We start from the raw sequence: 27,975 nt of genomic DNA on the forward strand, positions 1-27,975 counted from the left end.
TTGCACAGGATCCCATTTCTTACCTCCCGGATTAAAAAGCAGAGAAATTCACTAATAGGCAAAAAACCTTGCGGTTTAAGAACGTACCTATAGCCCACAGCTATTTCTATCAAACTTTAAAAAGCAGGGAAATTGGGCAGCTATAGTGAATGCACCAGGGGAGCAGCAGACCTGACCTCCTCTCTGAGATACTGTACTGCCCTACAAATTTGTCAAAATGCAAACACAATTTGGGTCGGTCTTTCACAGTCCAATCCACTTGCTGTGTAGCTTGGAAGAATTTGGTAACGTGCCTCTGAGCATATGGTGAGTGGTGGCAACACCTGCCATCAGCCCAAATAACAGAAACAAGGCACGTGCTGTGCTGATCTTTTAGCAGGGAGGAAGCAATATTAAAACAGTTGACATAGTTCAGATGGTCACTTTAAATATGTTTGATTTACGTTGCAATTTTAGTGGTTTCCTATAGTAAATCATTTTCTTTTGCTTCTATTTCTGTGAATATGTGAAGTACAGCAATGCTTTGCAAAACTTACGCTAAAAAACTCCAAAAACAACTGTGGAATAATGGCAGTGACTATTCTGCAGAACAGTCTCCGGTGGACATGAGAAGTGTCTCAGTTTGCACAAAATAAAATAATGGGAGGTGACATTATTCTAGCAAATTTCTAGGTGTGCTCTGTTTTTAATTGACCATGCCACCTTTACGTAACTGGAATGCTTTAAGCATAGCAGGCTGAAAACATGCATCTTGGGCAGGCCAAGTTTGTTTTTTTCCAACAGCTAGAGTCATTGCATAAGTACATATTGCTTAGCAACATATTGTAATCAGTCTGATTTTACTTCAAAGTGCAGTTTCAGATTTAACTGTTAATGCACCCAAAATAGAAATAGAACATAACCTCCAGTTTGAAACACAAAAGGCTGTCTTCACCATCATATGACATTGACTAATAAAAAGGCTTTGAAATTAATAAAAATAAATTTGACACAGATTTCTAGGATGAATGAGGGAAATAAAATTTTCTAGATTAGATTCTCTGTAGAAACATTAGGAAAGAAGCAAAGTAAGACGAACACCAACAAACATACAAAAATATAATTCTCCATCTTTGGAGATGGCAGGTGTTGCCATCATTCACCATATGCTCAGAGGCACATGTTACCAAATTCTTCCAAGCTACACAGCAAGTGGATTGGACTATGAAAGACAGACCCAAATTGTGTTTGCATTTTGACAAATTTGTAGAGCAGTACAATATCTCAGGGAGGTCTCCTGCTCCCCTGGTGCATTCACTATAGCTGCTCAATTTCCCTGCTTTTTAAAGTTTGATAGACATATCTGTGGGCTATACAGGTACATTCTTAAACCGCAAGGTTTTTTCGCCTATTAGTGAAACTAGTACCTAAAGCAGGTCAGGTTATTTTGGTCCCCTAGACATAATCTCACAGGCACCTCCCCGGAGTCAAAACGCTATAGAAACAAGTCTGCCTAGCGGGTCCGCTACCCACTTCGTTTGCCCACAAGAGGTGCGTAGATGAGACATGGAATATGAGCCTTCCCTCCCAGCAACGGTTGTGTTGTGTGCAGCCGCTGGAGCTTCGCAAGGCGACTTCGTAAGGGGTGAGGAAGAGAAGGAAGGACACAGCAGGCTGCAAGAGAGAGAACTTGTCTCTCTTCCTCGTCACCGCCTCCACCGCAGAGGTCTTGTTGGCTTGGGCGTCGGGGAATCCTGACCAGAGCCGACGTGCAAGAGCCGAAAGCAGCGATTCATTAACAGGTGATCGACGCTCACCGTCCCGCCCTCCAAGGGGGGAGGGGAGAAGCGTTGCGGTTGTCGCCTTACAATTCCTCCCTCCCTGGCAGGGGCGGGTTCCCCTTCCGACCGTTTGTTTTGTGGGGGAGATCAATTGGCCCGCTTGCGCACCCGCTGTTCCTCCGCTCCGCCTTTCAGTTGGGTGTCTCCCTCAACCATCGTAAAAAAAAAGTTAGGCGAACCTCAAAAGAAGCTCGCGCTTCGAAAAACAAACGTGAAGTGATTTTTATAAAGCGGCGTTTTGGTGTTGTCTTCATTTCTTTATCTTGTGAGAAGTTGCCCCTAATAAACACTGCCTCGCCCTTCTGGGGTGTGGTGATTTCCGGAGGAGTAGCGGCCTTAGTCTTTTGCAGCAAAAACAACAGAAGAGTCTTGTGGCATCTTAAAACCTAACACATTTATTATGGCATCATTATGCCGCGGCCACATCAGCCAAAGTAAGCTTTCTGGAATACAACAGTACAACGTTTTGTTAAAAAAACAAACTTTTGCGATTACTTTCGGGAGCTGATGTTGCCACCTTGTTTCCTGTAGCTCCCACAGCCATATCCCCGAGGCTCCAACTGTAGCATCATCCCGTTTTAAAAAAACACAACCCTTAACATTTGTTTATTTATTAATTTTATTTGCTGCTCAGTGACGATTGCTCTCTGTGTGCCCTACCCAAAAAACATTTTTGTCTTGTTTTGGGATAAAAAAACCAATGAAACAAAACAGTTGTGTACATAATCAAAGCACCATTAAGCAATTATTAAAAGGAGCTAAAAGCTGAAATATTGTTGGCTCTAATAAAGGTATTCAGGGGCACACTGTTGCTTATTGCATTGTCTTCCACTATGTTAACAGAACCGCCTTGTAAATAAGCCCACAGATGTTATTAGCCTGCCATTTATTTATTTGTAGTAGCCAACCAGTAGCCTACATAGTTAGGGAAGCTCTCTTCTCTGCAGCCAGCATGGAAAAAGGCAATTACTAGCCTGGAAGCAGGCTATTTTAAAATTTGACATTTATCCCTCTTCCACCAGCCTGCAGCATTTCCTTGCTGGCTGACCAAGGTGGAAGAGGGAAGCAGTCCTTCCCTTCTTTGGCAGCTGCTCACTGGCTTGCATGGAACTTCCTTGTTGCCTATAGCAACCAGGGGAGTTGTTAAATACAAGGCTGTCGCAGACCAACGCAGCTGCTTGCATATATACTTTTTAACCCTTTATGTTGTAGAAAGTCGCTCACTCTCCTCCCAGTTCTTTAACTAATGCATGATGGAGGAGAGGAGTACTAAAGTGACTCTCACCTTTATTTAAGCTGAAGTCAAAAGGAAAGAAGTGTCTAGGGCATGAAGGTGTCTGTGAAGGGGCTTAACCTATTTACTTACTGTGCTCGGGGAACAGTGTAAGTTGGATTGTGCTAGTTATAGCCAAATAGGAGAGGGTTAAACTACATAGGCTTTCAGTTTCTTTTGCCTCTGTAAGGCTGGGCATGCATAATTTAAGATTATTTAAGAAAAAGGACTGTTGTCACTTTCCTACACAGAGCCTTAAAAAATTACAGGATATCCATCTGAAGTAGCTTTTCAATAATTCAAATTTCAGAAAGGGAAATTGTAAACAATGGCATCTAATCTGATATGGAAAACTGATCTGGTAAAACCAAGCATAGATATATCAAGTTGCTGGGTATAGGAGATAAAGTAGGACTGCAGCTTACCAACTATGTATTTCCTTTCAACCAGTCAAAAAAAGAAAGTTACATTTCCTATTTTTTAAACCTGAGAAATATATTGAAAGGCTATACAGTATCAGCAAATAATTGCACCTTGCAGAGAGGACACAATCCTAACTTGTAGAGCCACTGCTGGTGGGGGTTTGGATAGAGCGGAAGTGTTCCTCTGTGGGCAGAAAGTAGCTTCATTGGTAGGGGCATGTTCAACAGGAGGATGCTGGCATACTACTGGATATAGATCTATCACGGTGTTTCTACTGGTGGTAGGCTCCGAAATGAGGCATTCTGGGAGATGGTTAGAGGCGGCTTTGGATTTACTAGATTCAAAGCTCCTTTATTTCCATGAGAGGCCCAGGATCAGGTCCATCAATTATGCCAGCCTGGTGGTGGCATAATTAATTGAATTAAAAACATCAGAGATCTGTCAAGGGGGCGAAGGTCACCCCCTTATTTCCACCCTGGCTGACATGAACCCACAGGGCTATGGACTTGGTGGTGGCTCCTCTGTGGAACTACATGCATCCACGCTCACTTAGGATTGTTCTGCCCTATTGTTAGTCCTACACCATGTGGCTTATTCTAAATAAGATTTAATAAAGAGCCACAGAGCTGAACTTACAAGATCTGAACAGGGTGGTTCATGACAGATGCTCTTGGAGGTCACTGATTCATAGGGTCGCCATAAGTCGTAATCGACTTGAAGGCACTTAACAACAACAACAGATATTTGTTCCCAACAGGAGATATACATTTAATAAAGAACTAAAATAAGCTTTATAGTGGACTTCCAGTATCATTCCTATATAAAGATACTCAGCTTCACAGAGTGCCTGACTCATTCACTTACAATGCTATAGACCAGAGACGGGGGACCTGCTAACCTCCAAATGTTGTTGGATTATAACTCCCATCATTCCTGATCAGAGAGCCAGTGTGGCGTAGTGGTTAAGGTGTTGGACTACAACCTGGGAGACCAGAGTTCGAATCCCCACACAGCCATGAAGCTCACTGGGTGGCCTTGGGCCAGTCACTGCCTCTTAGCCTCAGAGGAAGGCAATGGTAAACCCCCTCTGAATACCGCTACCATGAAACCCCTGTTCATAGGGTCACCATAAGTCAGAATCTACTCAAAGATAGTCCACTTCCACTTCCATCCCTGATCCCTGGCTGGGGGTCATGGGAATTGGAGTCCAACAATAATGGGAGAACCACAGTTTAGCCATCCCAGTTTAGGTATTTCTGGAGCACTTCCATGATTCCCACTCCAAACCAAAAAATGTAATAACAGCTGGTACTGGAACAGAGATCAAGTCACACATGTCACAAAATGGAAGAGTGGAGAGTGGGGGAGGGGATTCAAAGTCACAGCCAGAAACTTACATTTGTAAGTGAGACAATGCAACAGACATAGAAGAGACATAGGAGTTAGCCCTTCACCCACAATCTTAAGAGTTTGAGGAATGTCTATCAGCAGAAAGAAACATATCTGCAGAATGCAAGTTGCATTTACTAATATTTACAAAATAATGTTTGAAAATTGAACCATTCCATTGTTAAGAATATCAATAATCTGGTTTCCTCGTGCTGTCCTGTTAATTTGTATGGGGGAAAGGAGGTGTAAAACACTGGTTTCCAGTGTCTTTCTGGGCAGTATTCAAAATGCTGGTATTCATAAGGGTCCAAATGGTCTGGGATCATTATTCTATAGGAAACCTGTCTGCTTGCTGGGGTCATTTTCACAGGCCATGCTTTGGGTGTTCTCTATACACAGTAGAAATTAGACAGGTGCTTATTTTTTATGGTATTGTCCAGGCTTTGGAATACTCTCTCCAGACAAAGTTGCCTGGTGCCTTCCCTTCTCTCCTTTTGGCAATGATGGGAAGAGTTTTTGTTGCTTTTTTATTCTTTTAGGATGTGGCTCCTCTGTTGTTTTATCTAATATTTATTTATTTTAGTTATTTTATATACTTGGTAGAAAGGCAAGCTATAAATATTTTAAGCACATAAAGAGCAGGACATCTTTTCTTTCAAACTTTTAGACAAGTTAAGATCAGGAAATATGCAGCATTCATATTTCTTTAAAAGAACTCACCAATTGGTTTTTCTCCCCAAACCAGAGGCTAAGTGGTAGTAAACACTGCATATTTTTGCTTAAGTCCCACTATATTTAGGATGGGGTTGTTGTTGTTGTTATGTGCCTTCAAGTCGATTACGACTTATGGCGACCCTATGAATCAGTGACCTCCAAGAGCATCTGTCATGAACAGATGGGTTTTTAAAGTGTACTAAATCTAGTTAATAGACTTAATTATATCTAAAATATAGGCACGTAAAATATAGGCATGTATTGTGTGTATGCAATTTTATTTACTCTGATCTAGTGATTCATGTGCCTGTGAATTTTCACATAGATCTCCCGCTATAATGGAATTAACAGATAATTGCAATGAATGAAGAAACTCCTGCAGATTGGGAGAGGTAAAGTACCCTGGCATCCTAAACAATTATTTGTGTAATCTTTTATATAAATCTAGGTATTATGTTGGTGATTAACAATATACAGGTAGGGTAGGGCTGCAAGAAAGTATCACTTTCCAAAATCACTTGGCTAGATCGAGACTTTGGATAAGTGGAGTTCTGCTAATGGGATGTCCCCATGGGTGGAAGTGGATGGATGCAATTTTGGTTATCCTTGTAGCTTCCTTGCATTCCTGAATATAATGAGGGGCTGCATGGGAAATTGGCTAAAATCACCTCCTTCCACTTCCTCCAGCAGGATTGGAGCCCACAGGATTGGAGCCCTTGCTATGAATGGAAGGGCATGTCTGGACCCAACCTGCCCACTCTGGATGCTTATTTCATTCCTTTTTGTTTTCACACTTTTACCTGCTCTTTCTATAAAAAGATCTGTATTGTTAATTGCATTTTTTCCAATTTAAATTTTATCTTTTTAGTCACTACTTTATTGAACTTGTGGGCATCCATTTACTTTTGTGGTTTAGTTACTCCATGGACACCTTCAAGCAATGTAACCCAGAAGATCAATCAGTAGTCAGCAGGATGCAGAAGAAATACTGGAAAACAAAACAAGTTTTAATAAAGGTTACAGGCAAGAAAGAAGATGAACATGTGGTAGCCTCTGATGCAGAGTTAGATGCCAAGCTAGAGGTAATTAAGAACATACAGTACTTATATAGAGAGAGAGGTATATACCAGAAAAGTTCTTAAATAATACATACCATGAAATTTGCAAAAATGCTATTTGTTTAAACTTGTGCAGGGAGATTTGGCACTTTAAATGAGAGTTGTTGGTTTATTGTTCATGTTTATTTGGCCAAATTAATATACTAACAAATCTTTTATTTTTCAGGTTTTTCACAGCATTCAGGTGACCTGTACAGATCTTCTAAAGACAATTGAAAAATACCAGGAGAGACTTAATGGTAAAATGGACAGAAATGTATCTTTGTGTTGCTTTATTATTATAATTTGCTTTGTGTAAAATTCCTTAATCCATGATACAGTGTAATAATATATGTATGTATTTATTTATATTTATTTATTTATTATCATTATTTTTACCCCGCCCTTTTTCCAAAACTGGAACTCACGGCAGCTTCCAGATAAAAGCACACATATATTCTATTTTCAATTAATGGAATGTTTTCAGGTATAGTAATTTTTGTTGGATATTATTCTTTTTTTTTTACAATAATTTTTATTCAAATTTTCATAAAACATACAAAACAAAATCATAAAACATTCAAAGACAAAAAACAAAACAAAACAAAAATGATTAAACAAAAAAATAAAATGTTGACTTCCCATTTGTCGCAGATCAAATCAGTTATAGGTCTACAATATATAACAATCCTGTCTCTTAAATTATATTATAAAATCACTTTCCTCCAGTAGTTATCTTAATTAATCATCAAATCTCATAAACATTACTTTATTCTTTCCACAAAAAGTCAAAGAGAGGTTTCAATTCTTTAAGAAATATATCTATCAATTTTTCTCCAAATAAACATGTCGATTAATCCATCTCGTTAATAATATTAATAATCTTATTGTCATAACCATAGTCCAAATAAACATATCGATTAATCCATCTCATCAAAATCTGTTAGGTCCAATAATTTCAATAGCCATTATTCCATTATCCATATTAATTCCATCTTCCATCTTCAATAGTCCTGTTAAGTCCAGTAATTTCAGTGTCCAATCTTCCATTATCAGTATTCCATAATAATCTTGCTGTCATAGCCATAGTCATATAATAAGAGTCTGATGGGAATTTCCTCTATCCCAAATATTTTCTTGCCATCAATTCTGAATAAGTTGCTGAAATATTGTTGTAAAGTCATATCTCTGTTCTTCTTTTTTACAAAATGCACTGGCTCATCTCTTGAGAGTTTTTCCATTGTCACATGGCTGCAGTTAATTCCATAGATTTTCTCTATATCAAGCTCCATCACGTCATTCCAGTCCAGAAGATTATCCAAGCCATTGATAACTTTATCTCTAATATCTTCATTAATTTCTTCAGAGATAACGTTAAATTCCAAACAGTAGATTTTATTTCTAATATCCATAAACTCCAGATCTTTTTCCAATTCCACATTTGTTCCAATCTCCAGGGCTTGTATCTTCCCTTTATTTTTTCTTTTCTCATCTCTGATCTCATTCTCCTCTCTCACAGGATCCCCTATTTCTTTAAGCTCCTGCGTCATTTTGCTCAGTTCAATTTTCAGCTCCTTACTGCCCTGTCGCAGGGTTTGTTTCGTTATCTCAATCTCATCCATTATTTTCTGAAACATAATTACTTCCAGATTCTCAGCCACTTTCTTGATTGCCATTTTTAAAACCACGAAAACAAAACAAAACAAAAATAAAGAAGAACCACTTCTTATTTCAGCAACAATTGGGTTAATATTCCAGGCTTGATGACATCACAGTATAAACAGAGCAGCCTGCCTTATCTCTCTATGTTCAAGAATACAAAACAAATTTAGTTCCCAGCATCAAAACAGTTAGTGGCGTCGTGAAGAAGCAGATTCGTCAAAATAAAATAGACCAAAAAGAGAATAGTCCCAGACAATATAATGTTCCTCGGAATAGAAATCCCTCTTCTGTTTATATCTTTAGAATGCACTTCCAGGATAGCTTTTTGCAATAGAAACAGAGATAAGCTGTTAATTTCGTGAATAACAGAGAAGAGTTATAGCTCACCCAGAAGTTCTTTAAAGCTGATTCATTTGACAAATCTCTTTTTGCTGCAACAATTTAAACCAAGTAAAAAAAATAATAGAAAGAAGGGTGCTTGCCTGTTAGTCCGTTTTCTCTTTGAAGAAAAGATAAACGTATCGCATTAATCAGATAGAGCTTGTTCGGAAGTCCGTCCGGCATTGCTGGCTGGACCTTTTCTCATAAATTAATGAAATCCAGTCCTCCCAACAAAAACAGGCTTTTGAGGTTGATCTCTACGTTTCTCCCTGCCCGGGAGAAATTTCATCAGTCAAAAAAAAATGTTCTGACTGATTTATATCTGAATAAGCTTCTTTTGAGGTGGGAGCGAAGTCACCCTTCCCAGAAGTCCGTTGGATATTATTCTTAGGATATTACAATAAGAGGTGTACCATTCATTAGCTAATAGTACTTGCATTTTCAGATTCAGAAAAAGAGGTATGATTGATATTAAACAGCTGCGGATAGAGTAGCAGATGGCATTGGGAATCAGGCCCTTTGAGTGTTCATTTGAAATGCTTCAAACACCCTCTCATGGAATGGAATGTGGTAGGACCCATTTCCTTTTGGGGGTGACCACAAGGCTGCTCGCAATAGTCAATTTATTATATCCTTGTAAGATACAAGGATATGAAACAAAGCTATGAAAAACAAGCAAGAGAAACATTATTTCAATCAGGCAACAGAGCACAAAGACATAGTGTTCAATTAACAGAATTTATTTTCACGTAATTTTAAACTCTATGATTTTGCATGACATAGGAAAATCAGCTCTGTAGAATTTTAACCCAGTAACACGGATAGCAGCGTTAAGATTTCCACATAATTCCAGCCCATACAGTAGAAGTGAGATATATGCTAAAAGGCTCTTAAATTGGCACTAATGCTTAATGAAGGGCTAGTCTCAAATAATTTAGTCCTGCTGCTAGATTTAATTCAACTGTTTATCTGGCATGTAGATTTATCTCTAAAATCAATGGCCTAAAGTATCTCAAATAGCAATTTGCTCAACTGACTAGAGTTGTGACCACTCTCCCTCTTTCCCCCAGAACATTTGTATAAAACTGTCTTGTTCATTGTGTTATATGAGGCATTGTCCCTAAATGTACACACATTCACATACAAATAGATACAAACATATGCACAGTACTGTGGTGGCAAACCTTTTTGGCAAGTGTGCTGAAAAGTCCAAAGTCAGTCAAGTCCAGGTAGGAGGATCTTGCCACAACAGTGTGCAAGACAGTATTTATTTTATTTTTATTTATTTATGAAAATATTTATAAACTGCCTACCCATATAAAGTATCAAAGTAGTTTAGACCTTGTATACAGATGAGTCGCATCTCACGTGGGGGTTATGTTCTTAAGTCAGCACATAAGGTGAAAATCGTGTACAGTAGGACTCCACTCATATGGCGGGTTACATTCCAGACCCCCGCCTAAAAGCGAAGCCTGCCAAAAAGTGGAACTCCATGAATAAAATGGTGCCCGACGCCCAAAAAATGCCATAAAAGCGGAACAAGCACCGTATGAGTGGGGCCTTACTCTAATTGAAAGCCGCCATATTAGCAGGCCGCCGAAAAGTGGGGCCCTACTGTATAGTCAAACTTATCTGCATACATCCATAAATCAGTAAATCCCTCTTGGCAGACTAGACTGAGCTGGCCAGAAAGTGCAAGAGTAAATTCCGGGTTCATGCTAGTGATGGGCTCCATTTCTGCAATAATAAGATTTACCATTGGATTAATTATTATTTCTGATATTCTCCATCTTTGCTTAAAGAATTTTGAAGTAGCAACTCTCTGCACTTGGTTTCCAATTCTTTCATCTTTTTTCCTGATTCTTTTTTTAATTGCTTTGAAATAATAGTGTGACTGATACTTTTATTGATCTACTTTCTATGTGAGCTCTTCAAACATGTATTTCCTTTCACTGATGTCAATGAAGCTTTGATTGTAATTGACAGACAGAAAGTAACAGGGGAGAATGAGGTGTTGATTGCAAGCAGCAGGGGGGAATACACTGACTTGATTCTCTGCCTTAATCTGTCTGCTCTGCAGTGCACTTGAAAAGGAATGTAAACAGGCAGTCATTACAGAGTTCAGAATAAAGATTGATACCAGTGAAGGCTCATAAATAAATAGCTATTATAATATTGTTAACTCTCTGCAAAGCAAAAAAAATCCGAGATCAGAAAAATTAAAAGAAAGGAAAGAGGAACTGGATTATTAATGACCACCAGGGAGCCACACTTAAAAATGAAACCTAAAAAAGAAGAGGATTCCAACCCTAGTTCATGCAAGGAGCCTCCGTTCTACTTCCTGTTCTGTCTTAGAGCTGGCCAGAATCTTACATCCCTTGAGCTTTGGTTCCGTGGCACTAACAGACTTCTCTCTTTAATCAGCCGAGAGGGATTTACATGTGCAGGCAGCATGACATCAGAGAATAATGGCCCCTTAGTCAGTAATACAATTTTTTTGCTGAGCGCATATAGCTGAATTCACGTAAGGTAAATGCATGTATGATGCAATTCCATTATATAGCAATGTATACAGATACAATAAAACATAAAATACCATAAAAACAATACAAAATAATCATAAAAGTGACTAGCTCATCTTAAGAAAAAATATACAGCAGAATAGGCCTGTCACCATAAAAAGGTATTCAAGAGATGTCTGAAAGTTAGCAGTGAGGATGCCTGCCAAATCTCTGCTTAAAGAGTATCCACAGCATGGAACTGGCAACACTAAATGCCCAACTTCTAGTTGAAGCCAGTTGGGCATCTGAAACATAGGAGATACATGCTGTCAGCTGTTTGCCCCCATCAGCAACTTAGTAGTCTATTCTATTTACTACTAGCTGGAGTTTCCAGACCGGATCCAAGGGCAACCCCACATAGAGTGCCTTGTAATAGTCCAGTCTTAAGGTTATCAATACATGGTCTATGGTGACCAGGCTATTCCAATCCAATTACAGCTGTAGCTGGCGTATATTCACACTCACCATTTCATGTGCCTCAGGCAAGAATACAGCATTGGTGAGATAGGAAGGAATACAGGCCTGACACTGGCATACAGTGCCTCTCACTTCTGTAAAATATTCCATATACTACTTCTGCTTATGCCACTGGGCTATCCATGGAATACAACAATAATAAAATTAAAGAAAATATAAGGATAACTGACAAATATGACAAGTCATTGCATTTAAAAGAGTCAGATTTCATATTTCCAGCCACTTTGTTTCTCCTTTGTCTCTCAGGAAAAAGTGATTATTCCTCATAAAACAATTTTAAGAAGCATTGGACACAATCCATCTGAAGTTATGTTCTTTTGAATGCCATTGCTTTCAGTGAGAGAGAAAAGCCCATTCTGAAAACAATCCCCTTAAAACCTAAAGGATTGAATCCAGTTGTGTCCTCACAGAAGGGCTTTTGATTCAGTGAACACCTCCTCTAATGGAAGACTCCCTCTACAGCCACCCACACCATTGTCTAGGTTGTTCTGATGGATCCCCAATCCTCTGGAGCAGGTTTTCAGGGAGTGCAGGGGGAAGAGGGAGTTGGCAAAATTACTCCCCCTTATGTTAGCAGGCGCATCCACTGGATCAAAAGCCTTTCTAAAAGCAGAAGGACACAACTGGATTCAACTTACGGGATATAAGTTTGGGTATATTGAATCCACTGTGAAAGGTTTTGAGTCAGAACTTCACATTGTTCTAAAGCTATTATTTGACTCTGTCATCTTCTTACATATTTGGTATACAGAGAACTTTCCATATTAGTGAGATTGGCAAGATTATACCTTTGACATGAGCAACTGTTAATGGAACACTATATGGCTGTGAACAGACTAGTCACCTACAGCAAAGTGTTTTCATTAGCCACATCTGGAGGGGGAAAGGTTGATCGGCCGATCAGTTGTGAAATTTCTTTGAAGCTGAATTTTTAAAAAACTGCAGTCAAGCTGATCCCACCAGGTTTTACAGTAAAAAGGGGTGGGTTTGACTAACATCGTGTGCCTCTGTTTTCAGGAGAGGTGGAGACACACTGAGACCGGCAGAACAGTGAGTGTGTTTCTACCCCAAGTCCTTTTAGTTCTGCCTGGAATAGTCTTGTGGACGTGAAAGCTTCTCTCATGAGCATATCCAACAAAAGATAAAACCTTAACTCATTTATTGTGTAACATCTCTAAGCACAATGTTTTCCATTTCCTGAGCTATTTTCAACTTGACTTTTTTTGTCTCTCCTTTTGTAGCTGTATCTGAGCAGGAAAATGAACTAGGTGTTTTCTTAAAGTTGCAAGCAGACCAGGGTGAAGCTCAAATTGACAAGATGACTGATGCCACTGGACAGGTCCTCTGTTGTTCTTCCCAACAAAGGTTTGTGTGCTGTATAAAAATGATATGCCAGGTGTCAAATACTTTTTTGTATTCCCCAGAGCAGAAATAACTTGCCTTGAGGCAAGAATTAGGACTGTTGCTCATTGTCCTCTATATCTTCTACTGCCGCCATGTACTGTTGACATTTTGATGTGATCAGTAATCAAGTTCACTTTCCTCCTCCTTTTATCTTCAGGCTTGCTCTTTGCACTGCTTTGTCTCGCCTTGGACAAGAACTCTCAACGTTTAGTCGGAGGGGTGTGTCTGATACTTTATTAACAATCAATCGAATGGAGCAGGCACGCACAGAGTATAGAGGGGCTTTGCTATGGATGAAGGATGCTTCACAAGAACTGGACCCAGACACTTGCAAGCAAATGGAGAAATTCAGAAAAGTATATATTCCCAAAGCAGAAATGTCCTAGGCCAACTTTCAACAGCCTGGTGCCCTTCAGATGCTTTGGTCTTCAGCTCTCATAATCTCTGACCATTGGCCATGCTGGCAGGAGCTGATGGGAATTGTAGTCTAAAACATCTGGAGAGCACCAGGTTGGGGCAGTGTGTCCTAGGCCCTGTTTCTCCCAAAGATTGGGTATGCTTTTCAGGCACACGCATTCCCTCCCAAATCCTTTTTGCATTCCTCTCACCACACTGAGAAGTGAACAACTTAACTGTGAATCCACTAGTTATTTGTACATTAAATCTCTCTGGACCTGCAGAAGAAAACACACTTCTGGGGATTTCAAGAAGGTAGTTAAAGTGAAGGAGACTTGTCTTTAATTAAGAGGATATGAGTTTGTGTAAATATTACAGCAATAGAAAGACACATACTCCTGAATAATTGCTACAGAAGTCATTTACACTTTTGCTTTTGTTTGTGTTTTGAGATGTTCAGTCAGTTCTTCAGAGTGAGACCAATATGTAAAGTACACTGAGCTGAAGTCCTTAAGTCTGTATGCTAAGAAACCAATGAGAGTTATAATCAGGTCCTAGCACTAACACAAGGGTACTTGTGGTCCACATGTGCGCCAAGCTTGTAGGCTAAGTTGTAGGCTGCTGTGTTTGTGTAGAAGTGCATATGATCAGGCCAACAAGTATAAGTAGTAGATTACTTTTACAGTGTGCATCCAAAATAGTGTTGCTAGTTTTTACACATTATTATAGTTTCCTCTTTTTTTAAAATTCTAGGTGCAGATGCAGGTAAGAAACACCAAAACCCAGTTTGAAAAGCTGAAGATGGATGTTTGTCAGAAGGTGGATCTTCTTGGAGCCAGCCGCTGTAATATGCTGTCACACTGTCTTGCTATCTACCAGGTATCTGCTTCAATTTTAGGTAGCACAAGGATATGGGAATACAAGGGTTGCAGCAGCAAACACACATAGCATTTCCCCCTGGAATCAGCACAAGTCCTAGGGTTGTATCCAACATAGCACTACATGAACATCCCATCAGTGCTAGGATTTCTGTTTGCACAACAGAACATTCTCTTCATCTCCTCCCCCGCCCCCCAAATTTGCTCTAGGGTGTTCCACTAACTCTTTGGAGCAGATATGGGCAGGAGGAGAAAAGGAGGGAAAGCCCTGTTGCACGAGTGGAAATCCTTGCACTGATGGGACATATTAATTGAATATCTCCCCAAAAGTCTCCCTGCCTCAAAAGAGAAAACAAAACATACACCCTTAATAATAGCTCTGCTTTTATTATCCAGAATAGCCTGTTCAAAGCTAACTCCTGAAAAAGACAAAAATTAGTGGCAACCCCCAAACTGGCAAAATCTTTAATATAATGAAGAAGATAATTTATCTCAGAGTGTTTTGAGCTAAAATGCACTTTAGGAGTATGCTAAAATGATAGCTTTAAATAATACTGTATTCTAGTTTCTATAGTTATAGTTTCTATAATAAGAAACAAGAAATAAACAATATGCTTCTGTATCTAACCACCGTAAAACATATATCTTAACTATTTATTTATTTATTGCATTTGTATACCTCCCCATAGCCAAAGCTCTCTGGGCGGTTTACAATTAAAAACATTAAAAACAAATATACAAATTTAAAAACACATTTTTAAAAAGCAATGTAGATGAATCAATATATAGGCACTTAAAAAGGTGTCTTTTGTATTAGAAATGATATTATATAACATTAAAATATTACTATGAATGCCATGAATGATAAGAAACTGATGGTTATAAAAATGTTGCAAATGGCCAAAGCATAATATATAATACTATGGGGAAGAAGTGCCTGTTTCAGAAAAACAATATACTGCTGTGCAATCCTACTTGACTGAAATGTGTCCTTAAATAAGAGTGCCAAGGGACAAGTATCCCGATTATATTTTAAGTGTAGCTTGTCCATTGTAATGCAAGCATGTAGGAAAATAATGGCCTATATTAATTGTTTACTTTATTACCTTTGTTATTTCTACATTTGTATGTAAAATTATTTGTAAAAGTATAATCTTGCATACACATATGTATGGGATCCTACTGGGAGGAAAGATGGGATATAAATTTAATAAATGATGATGATGATGTATGTATATATATTTTGCTTCCTTTAGATGAGCTTTTTGCATTTCTGCAAAAAGACTGCTCAAAAGATGTATGAAATTAATGAAGGCTTTGCATGTCTCCACTCATGTCATCAGGATGCATCTGAGGTGAAGATATTTCATTTAGTTTGTCACATATAGAAAAATGCCAGTTCTAGAAAGTAAACATGCTGAATTTTGCTTGCTAGTTTGGGATTATGTTTCCATGTTTGTATTCAGTTTATCTCAAAATGTACTGTTTAGTATTTAAGTCAGTCAGCATACCATATTCTGTGCTGTGAGTGTATGTGTTTGAGACGTTACATTTTAAAGTATGTACATTAAACATCTTAGTCCCAAACTAAAAAGACATATTTTGGAAAGATAGAAGGGCACTGCCAACCTGTGTCTTCCTAGTAACATGAAGCTGATAAACTGTGTGATGTGATGTCATAGTAATGCCTCCCTGACCTACACTGCTTGTGGGGTGGAGATGTGAACTTTGTATTAAGACAATGACATATCATTCTTTTCCCCACCTACACTATATGACACATATTTATCTGTAACATGTAGATTGAGCCTGATATATGCTCCCCAAAACAGCTCTATCTTATCTTGCATTCACATGGGCAAAAGCAATTATCTGTCTTGGAAAGACAGCAATCCATCTTGGCTTGTGGGGACACTGTGCTGCCGTGATGTTCTCCCCTGTACTCTTAATGTCAATGGAGTTGTTAGCCTTTCCCAAATGTACAAGAATGTATTTCAATTTGAAGAGTTAGTGATAAAGTCTCTGCTAGAATAATAGTATCTGCACAGGAGTGACCTGAAAAACCTTTATGATGCATGACTGTCTCATAAGGAAAGGGAAAAAGCAAGCGGTAGCTGTGACTATAACAATAGCTGCAGCAACAAGGTTAGGGGATTCTATCAAGATGTGGCTAGTAGAGTTAATCAAAATGTGGCTAGTTTGCCTTCTCCATGATTATTAATGAGTGCTTAAGGATGCAATCCTTTACTGGTGTTACACCAGCTGAAGGGTTTTAGGATCTGATGGAATTCCTGCTGTGTCAGTGGAAAACCAGATATGCTGCTGCCATGACAGATGCACGATGGGGATATGTGGTGTAGTTGCAGGAGATCTACTAGGATGCTGCTCAGCCACACTGGCTTACCTATGGACGATCTGGGGATTGGCCCCATGTGTTGCCAGGGAAAAGCTAATTAGGTCTTTAGGCTGGGAAGCTTGCCTGGAGAATGTGGCACTTGGGGACTTGGACTCCTTCCTGCAGGGCTGCCTGGGATCTCCAGAGACCTGTGTTCTTGCTACCTGTGCTACTGGATCTCATGTGTTGGTGGGTGCTCTAGTATTGTGTTTGTGTGTTGTGCATATTGATGGGTATGGCATTGTCCTGGCCACACCCTCAGATTAGCAAGTGTGGATTTTCTCCTCCATTTCTGGGCAGTGTATGAACAATGTCTCTCCCATGGTCTGTGATTGGTGGGCAGTAATGGCGTTAGCAAGGAAGGTAGGAGTATGTCTGGCTTTTTGCAGTGTTTTTTCCCTGTTTCCTCCTCCTTTCCTTGGCTGAGCACATACTGAATACAGTAGCTGTTCTGCTGGCATACATGGCATATCCTAGCCCCAGTGTATTTGTGATACAGGATTGCTCTGTAAGTGGTCCAATATAAGTTAATGTATAATTAAGTCTAATTATGAGCAATAAGAATTATTTTCTCCTGTCCATCCAGGTATACTGACATTGCTTATCAGAGGGCTGATTTACATAATTAGTTATTGTGGATTAGCAATGTTATAATATTAAAACCAAACTTTTAGCACTCTCAGTACTTGATTGTGGTCACCTGACAATTATGTGTATGGAAAAGCTAACAAACTTAATATTTAAACCAAGTGCTAGTATTGAAATCTCAATCAGTCTTGCTGAAGTGGTCAAAATAAAGACTCCCCCCCCCCCAGAAAATAACTTTTTATGAACAATTGCAGAAGTTTATTAACCAATCTACTGAAGAAGAGGAGAATGCCAATGAAGAGACCATCTCTGTAAAGCTTGATAAGTAAGTTTTAATTATTTCAAATGTCAGAGAACCAAATAGCTAAAATTAAGGATATTGTTGTTGTTGTTGTTAGTTGTTTGATACCTGAAGGACTCCAAGCAACTTACAACAATGTTACAACAAAAACAAATATATCATACTATAAAAACAAAAGCACACAACAACAACAAAACAACAGTACCCCCATGGAGCCACAGGAAGCTTTGGCAGCATACTAATAACATACAACATCATCTCATCTCAGCCTATTACATGCCTGGGAAGAAAGGTTTGTCTTTTCCTGGCTCCAAAAAGATGTCAGTGAAGGCACCAGGCAAACCTCACTGGGGAGTGTATTCCACAGATGGGGAGCCACATAGCCTAGCTCTTTGCATGCCAGATAGGGCATGCAGCAACCAAGGAGAGAGCATTGCCTGCCCCAATAATCTACCAGAGTTTCCATGTATGTGCAAGCATATCGGAAGCCAGGTACTAGAAGCAATACTGTGCATCTGCCCTAATCCAAGTTACAGTGTGCATGCCCTCACAGCACTGGAACTACTACTTTGCTGTGCTATACTCAATCTGATATGGGAAGCAAATGATCTTTACTGCCACTTGGGTATCCAGAAGACTTAGTCTACCTGTCCATGAAGTGTAAGGAAGTGCTTAGATCTCTGTCATTAACTGGTGGTTGAGATGGGGCCACACAGGCTTAAATCATTTGCTGGAGGCCACTAGATGTTAAGAAGAGAGAGACAGACTAGGTCACAGGGGTCATAGCAACTTGTAATTCTTACAATAATGGCAGCTACCATATCGGTTGCTGGGGTTTCTGCAGGCTGGCCTATCCATTTCCTTCTTCATTCTCTAGGCTCCTACAAGTGAATAAAGACTTCTTTGCTGCGTCTGCAGTGGGGACCTGGGAGTGTCTCTCCCCCATTCTAGTTAGACTACATTTCAACAATTGATCCCAGAACATGGTCTGAGACTTGCTTGGCTTCTGCAAGATGGCCTTTGTGTGGTCAGTGCCTGAATAGAAGACTGTCTGGAAACAACTTCACGCACATTGCCTTTAGTTCCATTAAGAAAAATGGGATATAGAGATACTAAATAAATAAATTGAAATTATCAGATCAGTTTGCTTGTGAGGGCTTGGACTACTCAATGCCCAGGTGTAGGATGGGGATACTTGTATTACTATGCCAGGTTGGGTACAGCAGTGCATTGGGGGAGTGGTGATGGGAACTTAAAATGGGCTCCCAATTGTTCCTGTGCTGGAGCAAGGCATGCATCAGCCTTACTCAAGGATGGGGAAGCTTTTTCCATTCAATGGAAACTGCTTCTCTCACTGCATTGAAGCTGCCCTGCACAGTTCCTTTCAAACTCCAAAAGCAGCAGCATGGGAAGGCTTTGCAAGCCCCTCCATATGTCACTTTTCCTCCTCCGACATCAGCCCCACCCACCTGTCAAAGTTGGCTAGTGGAATGGGTCCAAATAAATATTTGGTTCCCAGGGCTAAAAAGGTTGCCCTGATTCCCACCCTGAGACCACTTGGTGAAGGACAGGTTATAAATTTTGCAAATAAATGTCAGATGTCATCCTGGTCCCTGTTTGAGCCTAGCACCTATATTTCAAGTTTCTGGACTGTCTTCAAAGGCATCTCCCCACCCAACAAATCTAGCCTGAAAGATAGCAGAATATGAATAACTGATCAGCTAGATCTCCGTGCAGAATCACAGATGGTGCATCAGCATTTACTGATGAAAAGTGCCACAAAGGCCACTTGGGCTTACAATTACAGAGCTGGATTAGTGACACCACCCAATGAGCAGTATTAGAGGAAATGTTTGTATTTTTGTGTTTGATGAATATGTAGATTGTCTTTTTGTTTGGGCAAAATGCCTTAAATAAACCTACATATGAAATCTATACATTAGCTGTGTTGGGCGAGATCTAAATGAGACCTCACTGTGCCTCCTTCCTTCAGGTACAGCACGGAGCTTGATTGGACCCTGAAACCAAGTTAGGAAGGAAAATACATACACAAACAAGTACTTTGATCAAAGGATCTATCAGCACCGGGCTACCACAAACAGGCAACCGTGGTCAGATAGACAACTTTATTTAGAACTACTCAGTGCTATATAGGACTTTGGGTACAGTAAATAATAAACATCAAAGACGCATATAAAGGTAGTAAAATGCAAAAGAGTTACATAGAGTACTTCCTTCAAGGACAGAAGAGGATATCACATTCCGCTCATTCTCCTGTCAAGCTGACACTTACTTATCTGTAAGGGCTTTGAAGTCCTTGAGGAAGAGACAGAGGTGCCAGTACAATGCTTGACGAATAAACAAAGAATTCCTCTAGGGCAAACAAGCAATTACCCCTCACCTTTGATCTACATACTTAGCAGTGAGGATACACAGCTTCACGGGAATAGGAATCTTAAAGGGACAGCAACTCTCACAGATTCTGAGAGACTAAAATTAAGAGTAAGGGCTCATCTGAACACCCATATAATTTTTAGTGATAACAGCTGGATCCTTTTCATTGCAACATCTCTCAATTTTCTTGATGTACAAAGCTTTATATAGAGTTTAGTCTCCCTCCACCCCACAAAAATATCCCATTTAGAGACAAAATATCTATTGATCTTACAACATGAGCTATGGGTTTTCATCTGTTTTAAAAAATATAATACTTAAGGGGATACAGTAATTATTCTGTGTTGATATTATTCCCTGGATTTTGACCATATGAATTCAGAAATACAAGCCTCAGTCCTAAACAAACTTACCTAGCAATTTGCCCCTTTGAACTCAATGGGACTTACTTTAGAATAGACATATATAGATTTGCACTGTTAGAGGCACTCATATTTTTACTCATGTTACCACAATGAAATAAATGCTTTCAGTGCCACAAAATGTAATATAATTGACTTTTATTTATTTTTAACTCAAGGCTGATTTTACTGGAGGAAGATGCCTCTGAAGTTCTGTTAGACTCAGGTAAGATGCAAAATATTTGACTAGATATCTATGGAATCATTAACAGAGGTTTTGCTGAATTTCATGACCCCCTCGATGATACCTCCTAGGGAGACCCCCACTTTGGCTGCTCCACCCCATTCTGGCTACTCTGTTCTTCTCCCTCATAGCTCAATGGTTGAGCACATGCATTGTATGCAAAAGGTCCCAGGTTCAATCCCCAGCATCTCCAGGTAGGGCTGTCTAAAACCTGAAGAGTCACTTCCAGTCAGTGCAGACATTAACTAAGCTTGGTGAACCAATGATTCAGCTTAGTATGAAGCAGCTTCTTATTTTATCTATCTATCTATCTATCATCTATCATCTATCTATTTATTTTGGAATTTATAAACCACTCTCCTTTCAAAGAATACCCAAGCAGTATACAAAAATAGAACATAAAACAATATTACAAACATGAAACCAAAAAGAATAAAAAGCTGCAGAAATAATATGAACTAATTTGGAAATACTTGAGAGAAAATAAAGATTTTCAACAAATACTGAAAAACGTAACGTGTTGAGACTCCATTTCTAGGGAAAGAGAATTCAAAAGAACTGGTGCCACATTACTAAAAGCATGTGCTCTGGTCACAGTATGTTTTACTGCAGGGTCACCTCCTGATTGAGAGCCAGTGTGGTGTAGTGGTTACAGTGTTGGACTATGACCTGGGAGACCAGGGTTCGAATCCCCACACAGCCATGGGTGACCTTGGGCCTCAGCCTCAGAGGAAAGCAATGGTAAAACCACCTCTGAATAACACTTACCATGAAAACCCTATTCACAGGGTCACCATAAGTCAGGATCGACTTGAAGGCAGTCTATTTCCATTTTACCTCCTGATTAAGATGTTACAGAGAAATAAAGCTGTGTGTCATCTGCATACCAATGACACTGTGCTCCAAATCTCCTAATGACTGGTCCCAGTGGCCTCATATAGATGTTGAATGGCACTGGGGACAAAATAGTGCCCTGAGGCATGCACAGAGCAACTCTGAGGGAGGCAAAAGGCAATCATCCAATGCTACTCATTGGAATCAATCCTATAGGTAGGAGTGGAATCATTGTAACACAGTGCTCACTACTTCCAACTTGCAGAGCTGATCCTTTATACTACCATGGTCAACAGTATCAAAGACCACAGAGAGATCTAGGAGCCCCCCAATCTGTCTTCTAATAAAAGGTCATCTATAAGGATGATCAGAACAGATCTGGTCCCCAAACCAGGCCTGAACCCCAATAGAAATGCATGTAGAAAATCATTCTCATCCCCTAAAAAAGGTTGTTGGCAACTGGGCAATCATTATTAAAGACCATTAGATCCAGAGTGAATCTCTTTAGGAGTGGTTGCACCACTGCCTCCTTCAAGGCATTGGGGAATCACCACATTGTGTAGAGATGCATTAGCCACACCCTGGCCCACCCACTGAACACCCTCCTCCCCTACCTAGCTTTAATCAGCCATGAGGGACAAAGGTTGAGAAGTGAGATGGTTGGCTATATTGCTGCAAGCACCTTGTCCGCATCAGCCACTGAACCACAACAACTGAAACTGATCACATGCAACAGTGCAACTGAATCTATCACAACAATATCATCCAGACCGCAAATGTAGAGATTTGTTTTCCAAATTAAGTCAAAACTAAAGGAAACACAAAATAAATTCAATATACAATGAGCTGTATCCAACTAAGTTACACTCAAAGTAGACATATTAAGCATCATGGACTTTACAATCAATTGGCCTACTCTGAATATGACAACTGGATACAACCCTATGATGTGAAATTTTACTTGTATTTATGTTTAAGAGTCCAACTTTAAAAATTGCACTATATAATATATTCACTGAGGTTATTTATTACTTCATAAACTTTTACCGCTTTTGGTCATGAATGACCTCAAAGCGGTTTTACATAAAAATAATATTACAAATCACAGAACAAATTACTAATAAAATCACAATTAACATAATAAAATATCAACAACATCAATATCAATAATAAAACCATAATATATAAACCATAATATATCAGCAATATCAGTAATAAAACCACAAAAAAGAATACTATAAAACAAAACAAATTCAAGGCTCAAAAACAGTCTAACTATAGCCACCAAAAGCTAGGGAGAAAATGGGTACATTTCCATCAAGCAGTAAATTCCCAACAACAATGTGGCTATCCATGCCTCCAGGAGGAGGGTGTACCAGAACCGAGGCACCACGACCACACTAAAGCCATTTGGTGCTTGCTCTGCTCCATAGCAATACTGAGATGATAAAATTTCTCTTTGGGATTTATGCTTTACCTTTCCTACAAGAAGTTCCTACTGTATTTTCTTCTGGTATTCCAGGGTCAGATGATATAAAAGAGAACCTCTGTCAGATTAGCAAGTTTAGTGATATTCATCCTTGTATCCCTGAGGAAGGTAACAATTCTTAATCTGCCCAGAAATGCTTTATTTATTTATTTATTTTATTTTATTTTATTTTATTTTATTTATATACCGCCCTAAGCCAAAAAGGCTCTCTGGGCGGTGTACATAAGAAATAAAACAAGCACAATATATAAATACAATAAGTATAACAAAATCCAAGATCAAAACAAACAATAACAAAGAACCAACAACGTCAAAATACAACAATAATGAAAATACTGATAAAATACACTATAAAATACAATTTAAAATACACTTTAAAATGCCTGGGAGTATAAAAAGGTTTTCACCTGGCGCCGAAAGGATAGCAGCGTCGGCGCCAGGCGTATCTCATCGGGGAGACTATTCCACAGTTCGGGGGCCACTACCGAAAAGGCCCTAGTTCTAGTCACAACCCTCCGGGCTTCTCGATGAGATGGCAGCCGGAGGAGGGCCTTAGATGTTGAGCGCAGTGTACGGGTAGGTTCATATTGGGAGAGGCGTTCCACCAGGTATTGCGGTCCCATGCCATGTAGGGCTTTATAGGTCAAAACCAGCACTTTGAATTTAGCCCGGAAACAAATAGGAAGCCAGTGCAGACGAGCCAGAACAGGTGTTATATGAGCAGACCTTCTGGTCCGCGTCAGTAGTCTGGCCGCTGCATTCTGGACTAGCTGTAGTTTCCGAACTATCTTCAAGGGCAGCCCAACATAGAGCGCATTGCAGTAGTCCAGCCTAGAAGTTACCAGAGCGTGAACAACTGAGGCAAGGTCATCACTGTCCAGATAGGGACGTAGCTGGGCTACCAGTCGAAGATGGTAGAAAGCATTCCGTGCCACCGAGGCCACCTGGGTCTCGAGAGACAAGGAAGGATCGAAAAGAACTCCCAAGCTACGAACCTGTTCCTTCAAGGGGAGTGTAACCCCATCAAGAACAGGATGAACATCCTCCATCTGGGCAGTGAAGGCACTCACCAACAGCGTCTCGGTCTTGTCAGGATTGAGCTTCAGTTTGTTAGCCCCCATCCAGTCCATTATCGCGGCCAGGCAATGGTTTAGCATGTTAACAGCCTCACCTGAAGAGGATGAAAAGGAGAAATAGAGTTGCGTGTCATCAGCATACTGATGACAACGCACCCCAAAACTCCTGATGACCGCACCCAGCGGCTGCATGTAGATGTTAAAAAGCATGGGGGACAGTACTGATCCCTGCGGGACTCCACAATGGAGAGTCCAGGGTGTCGAGCAATGTTCCCCAAGCACTACCTTCTGGTGACGACCCACCAAGTAGGAGCGGAGCCACTGCCAAGCAGTACCCCCGACTCCCAACTCCGTGAGTCTTCCCAGAAGGATACCATGGTCGATGGTATCAAAAGCAGCTGAGAGATCAAGGAGAATCAACAGAGTCACACTCCCCCTGTCCCTCTCCCGATAGAGGTCATCATACAGGGCGACCAAGGCTGTTTCAGTGCCAAAACCGGCCCTAAAACCGGATTGAAATGGATCAAGATAATCAGTGTCATCCAAGAGCCCTTGGAGCTGGCCGGCAACCACCCGTTCCAGTACCTTGCCCAAGAACGGAACATTCGCCACAGGTCTATAGTTGTTCAGGTTATCTGGGTCCAAGGAGGGTTTCTTCAGGAGTGGTCTCACCACCACCTCTTTTAGGCAGTCAGGGACCACTCCCTCTCTTAAAGAGGCATTTATTACCTCCTTGGCCCAGCTGGCGGTTCCGGTCCTGCCAGCTTTCACCAGCCAAGAGGGGCAAGGATCCAGTACAGACGTGGTCGCCCGCACCAGTCCAAGGATCCTGTCAACATCCTCAAGCTGCACAGATTGAAGCTCATCCAATAAATGAGGACAAGACCGTGATCTGGATACTTCATTAGGTCCAACTGCTATAATATTGGAGTCTAAGTCCCGGCGAATGCATGCAATCTTATCTTGGAAGTGCTCGGTGAACTCATCACAGTGGGCTACAGATGAATCTATAATATCCCGAGGGCCAGAATGTAAAAGCCCTCGCACAATTTTAAAGAGCTCCGCTGGGCGGGAGAGTGATGACTTAATAGTATCAGCAAAATATCTCTTTTTTGCTGCCCTCACCGCTGCTATATACTGCTTAGAACAAGCACTTACCAAGGTGTAATTGCATTCATCGGGAGTTCGCCTCCATCTGCACTCAAGCCTCCTCCTCTCTTGCTTCATCGCTCTCAGCTCCAAGGTATACCATGGAGCTGTATGAGCTCTGCATAGGAGGGGGCGCATGGCAGCGATCGTGTCAACCGCCTGGGTCATTTCCGTATTCCACAGTTCAACCAGGGCTTCGACAGGAGCGCCAGTCTTCTCAGTCGGAAAACCCCCCAGAGCCCTTTGGAAACCCTCAGGATCCATTAGTCTCCGGGGGCGGACCAATTTAATAGGTCCCCCGCCCTTGCAGAGGGAAAGGGCTGCTGTGAGCCTAAACTTCAGCAAGCGGTGATCTGTCCATGACAAAGGAATAGATGATAAATCCCCAACCTCCAGATCACCATCTCCATGTCCAGTGATGAAGATCAAATCAAGGGTATGTCCCGACACATGCGTCGGGCCAGAAACAAATTGAGACAGCCCCATGGTTGTCATGGAAACCATGAAGTCCTGAGCCGCCCCAGATAAAGCAGTCTCGGCATGGACGTTGAAGTCCCCCAGTACCAATAGTCTAGGGGACCGCAACAATACCTCCGAGACTACCTCTGTCAGCTCAGTTAGGGAATTTGTTGAGCAGCAGGGCGGGCGGTACACCAACAAAATTCCCAGTCTGTCTCTCTGGCCCAGCACAAGGTGGAGACATTCCAAGCCAGTCGTCACCTGGACAGGGTGCTTGGTGAGTGAGAAAGAACTCCTATAGACCACAGCAACCCTGCCTCCCCGTCCTTCGGTTCTACCATAATGCTGAACCATATACCCAGGTGGGCAGATCTGGGAAAGAGCAACTCCTCCCTGATCACCCACCCAGGTCTCGGTTATACACGCCAGGTCGGCAGTCTCCTCCACAATCAAATCATGAACAAGGGAGATCTTATGATGTACCGACCTAGCGTTTAATAACAGCATATGGAGATCCGAAGGCTGACTGACAAAACAACCAGCAGTCCTGGGGATGTGAGGAGAACCGGAACAAGTCACAGGCACTATTTATGCAGAACATATCTATGTCGTGATATATGAAGGGCAGTATGACTGGGTTTTTTTCTGGACACTGGGTAGCTGGTCTAGGGGAGCTATATTCTAATTTTTCCAATGTCCCCTTGTTTTAACAATAATTTGGTAATCTAGCAGTAATCTTTGTTTTTCCCTTACTGGTGGTGTCCAACTAGGATTTTGCTTCAATTCATTTAGTGCTTATCTTTTTGGATATTCTCTTACTGAGTGAATTAGCGGCCTATCTTTTTTTCCTCTTGTGGACATCCCTTAAGTTTTTAGTCTTCCCTTTTTAAAAAACTACTTTATTGTCTCTTATTAAATTAATGTGGCCTTTTGGTCTCCACTATCATCTTTACATTTATAATACCCAACACCTTTTCTATTCCGCTTGGCCTGAGGAATCCCATTCCATCAGCAGCTGCCTTGTAACTGTAACCAGCTGGCTTCACAAGCTCACTGAGTAGGAAAAGGACAGGGTAATACAGGTAATACAGGTAATTTTATGTGGCTGCTAGACAACCATGCAATCATTCCTTCATGAAGCCTTAGGAAATGCCTGTATGGTTGCTGAGCAACAACACACAATACTCTCTGTTTCCCTCTCCCTTCCCAGTAAGGCTTACTAGGTCCAGCTGCTATGACCCTAGTAAAAAGGTTCTACAGCTGCTGCCACAGTATAGTTTATAGTGGCACTAGGAACACTGCCTGTAACACTAATGAAATGTTTTTGTTTGTTTATTTTGCTCAGCAGCTACTTTTCAGCATAAGATTTTACCCAAGAAGTAGAAGCTATCAGCTATGTCTAAGAGGGACAGTATCTGGTTCTGGATGTGTCCTGCCCAGAGCGCGAGACACGAGACGGAGGCGAGACTGGAATTAATTCTTGTTTTATGAAAGGAGCGGTTACATCAAAAGCCATGCGCTTCATAGAACTAACTATGTTGACTCACTAATGACCCTGAGAGCTTGTTGCTATAGGGCGGTTTAGAAATGTAATTAAATAAATAAAATAAATAAATATAAATAATGACCTAACTAGGCTATCTAGACATTCTCTGCAGCTTATGGAGTAAGTTGACTCAGCACTCCAATCAGGGGGGTGCTGCTTTAAATAGGGAAGGTCTTAGCCTGTAATCTCCGACTCCTGCGAAGTACCACCTTCTGACCATCCGGCTTCTCGTGCTGTCTCGCGTGGGGTGAAAGGGGGCGAGCTTCCACCTGCTCATCTGACAGCAAAAGCTCACTAGGTGCCGGCTCAACCTCGGGGGGTGAGGTGCAGGTTGGCGGGGAAGCATTTGAAGTGCCAGGCGGGGAATCCTGGGGGGTGGAGTTGGCGCACGTGTGAGATTGCTTGCCAACGGCTCTGTTGGAGTGCTTGCAGTTGGAGCAGGAGCCACATCAACGGGAGGGCTATCGGTGGGAACTTGCAGGCTGTCAGCATCTCCCCCTCCCTCAATGTCCTCGAAAGCCTTGTCCTCCTCCTCCGATACCTCTGCCTGATCCACCTTGGGGTTCTGGGGCTCAACAGGATGACTGAAAATAAAGCAATCATGAGTAGGAGAGTACCTGCATA

The 27,975-nt window shown here is 40.9% G+C and overlaps 1 protein-coding gene across 12 annotated transcripts in view; it reads left to right on the plus strand.

Annotated features, from left to right (window-relative positions):
• Positions 1-1,487: 1,487 nt before the first annotated feature.
• The window catches only part of ICA1L (islet cell autoantigen 1 like), a 39,351-nt gene continuing 12,863 nt past the window's right edge, over positions 1,488-27,975 (plus strand). For 4 of the 12 annotated variants that reach the window (XM_061607956.1, XM_061607948.1, XM_061607955.1 and 1 more), the window contains exons 1-10: positions 3,013-3,203; positions 5,945-6,011; positions 6,536-6,701; positions 6,904-6,976; positions 13,039-13,162; positions 13,359-13,557; positions 14,351-14,476; positions 15,732-15,830; positions 17,713-17,783; positions 20,734-20,780. In XM_061607956.1, the coding sequence (XP_061463940.1) occupies positions 5,980-6,011; positions 6,536-6,701; positions 6,904-6,976; positions 13,039-13,162; positions 13,359-13,557; positions 14,351-14,476; positions 15,732-15,830; positions 17,713-17,783; positions 20,734-20,780 (937 nt within the window). In that variant the 5' untranslated portion in view covers positions 3,013-3,203; positions 5,945-5,979. Of the gene's footprint in view, positions 1,782-1,849; positions 2,255-3,012; positions 3,204-5,944; positions 6,012-6,535; positions 6,702-6,903; positions 6,977-13,038; positions 13,163-13,358; positions 13,558-14,350; positions 14,477-15,731; positions 15,831-17,712; positions 17,784-18,636; positions 19,677-20,733; positions 20,781-27,150; positions 27,315-27,975 lie in introns of those variants that run through there. The other 8 variants (XR_009760433.1, XM_061607959.1, XM_061607960.1 and 5 more) reach the window with 8 other exon arrangements.

This window comes from Rhineura floridana, chromosome 2, assembly GCF_030035675.1.
Source record: "Rhineura floridana isolate rRhiFlo1 chromosome 2, rRhiFlo1.hap2, whole genome shotgun sequence".
Classification (NCBI taxonomy): domain Eukaryota; kingdom Metazoa; phylum Chordata; class Lepidosauria; order Squamata; family Rhineuridae; genus Rhineura; species Rhineura floridana.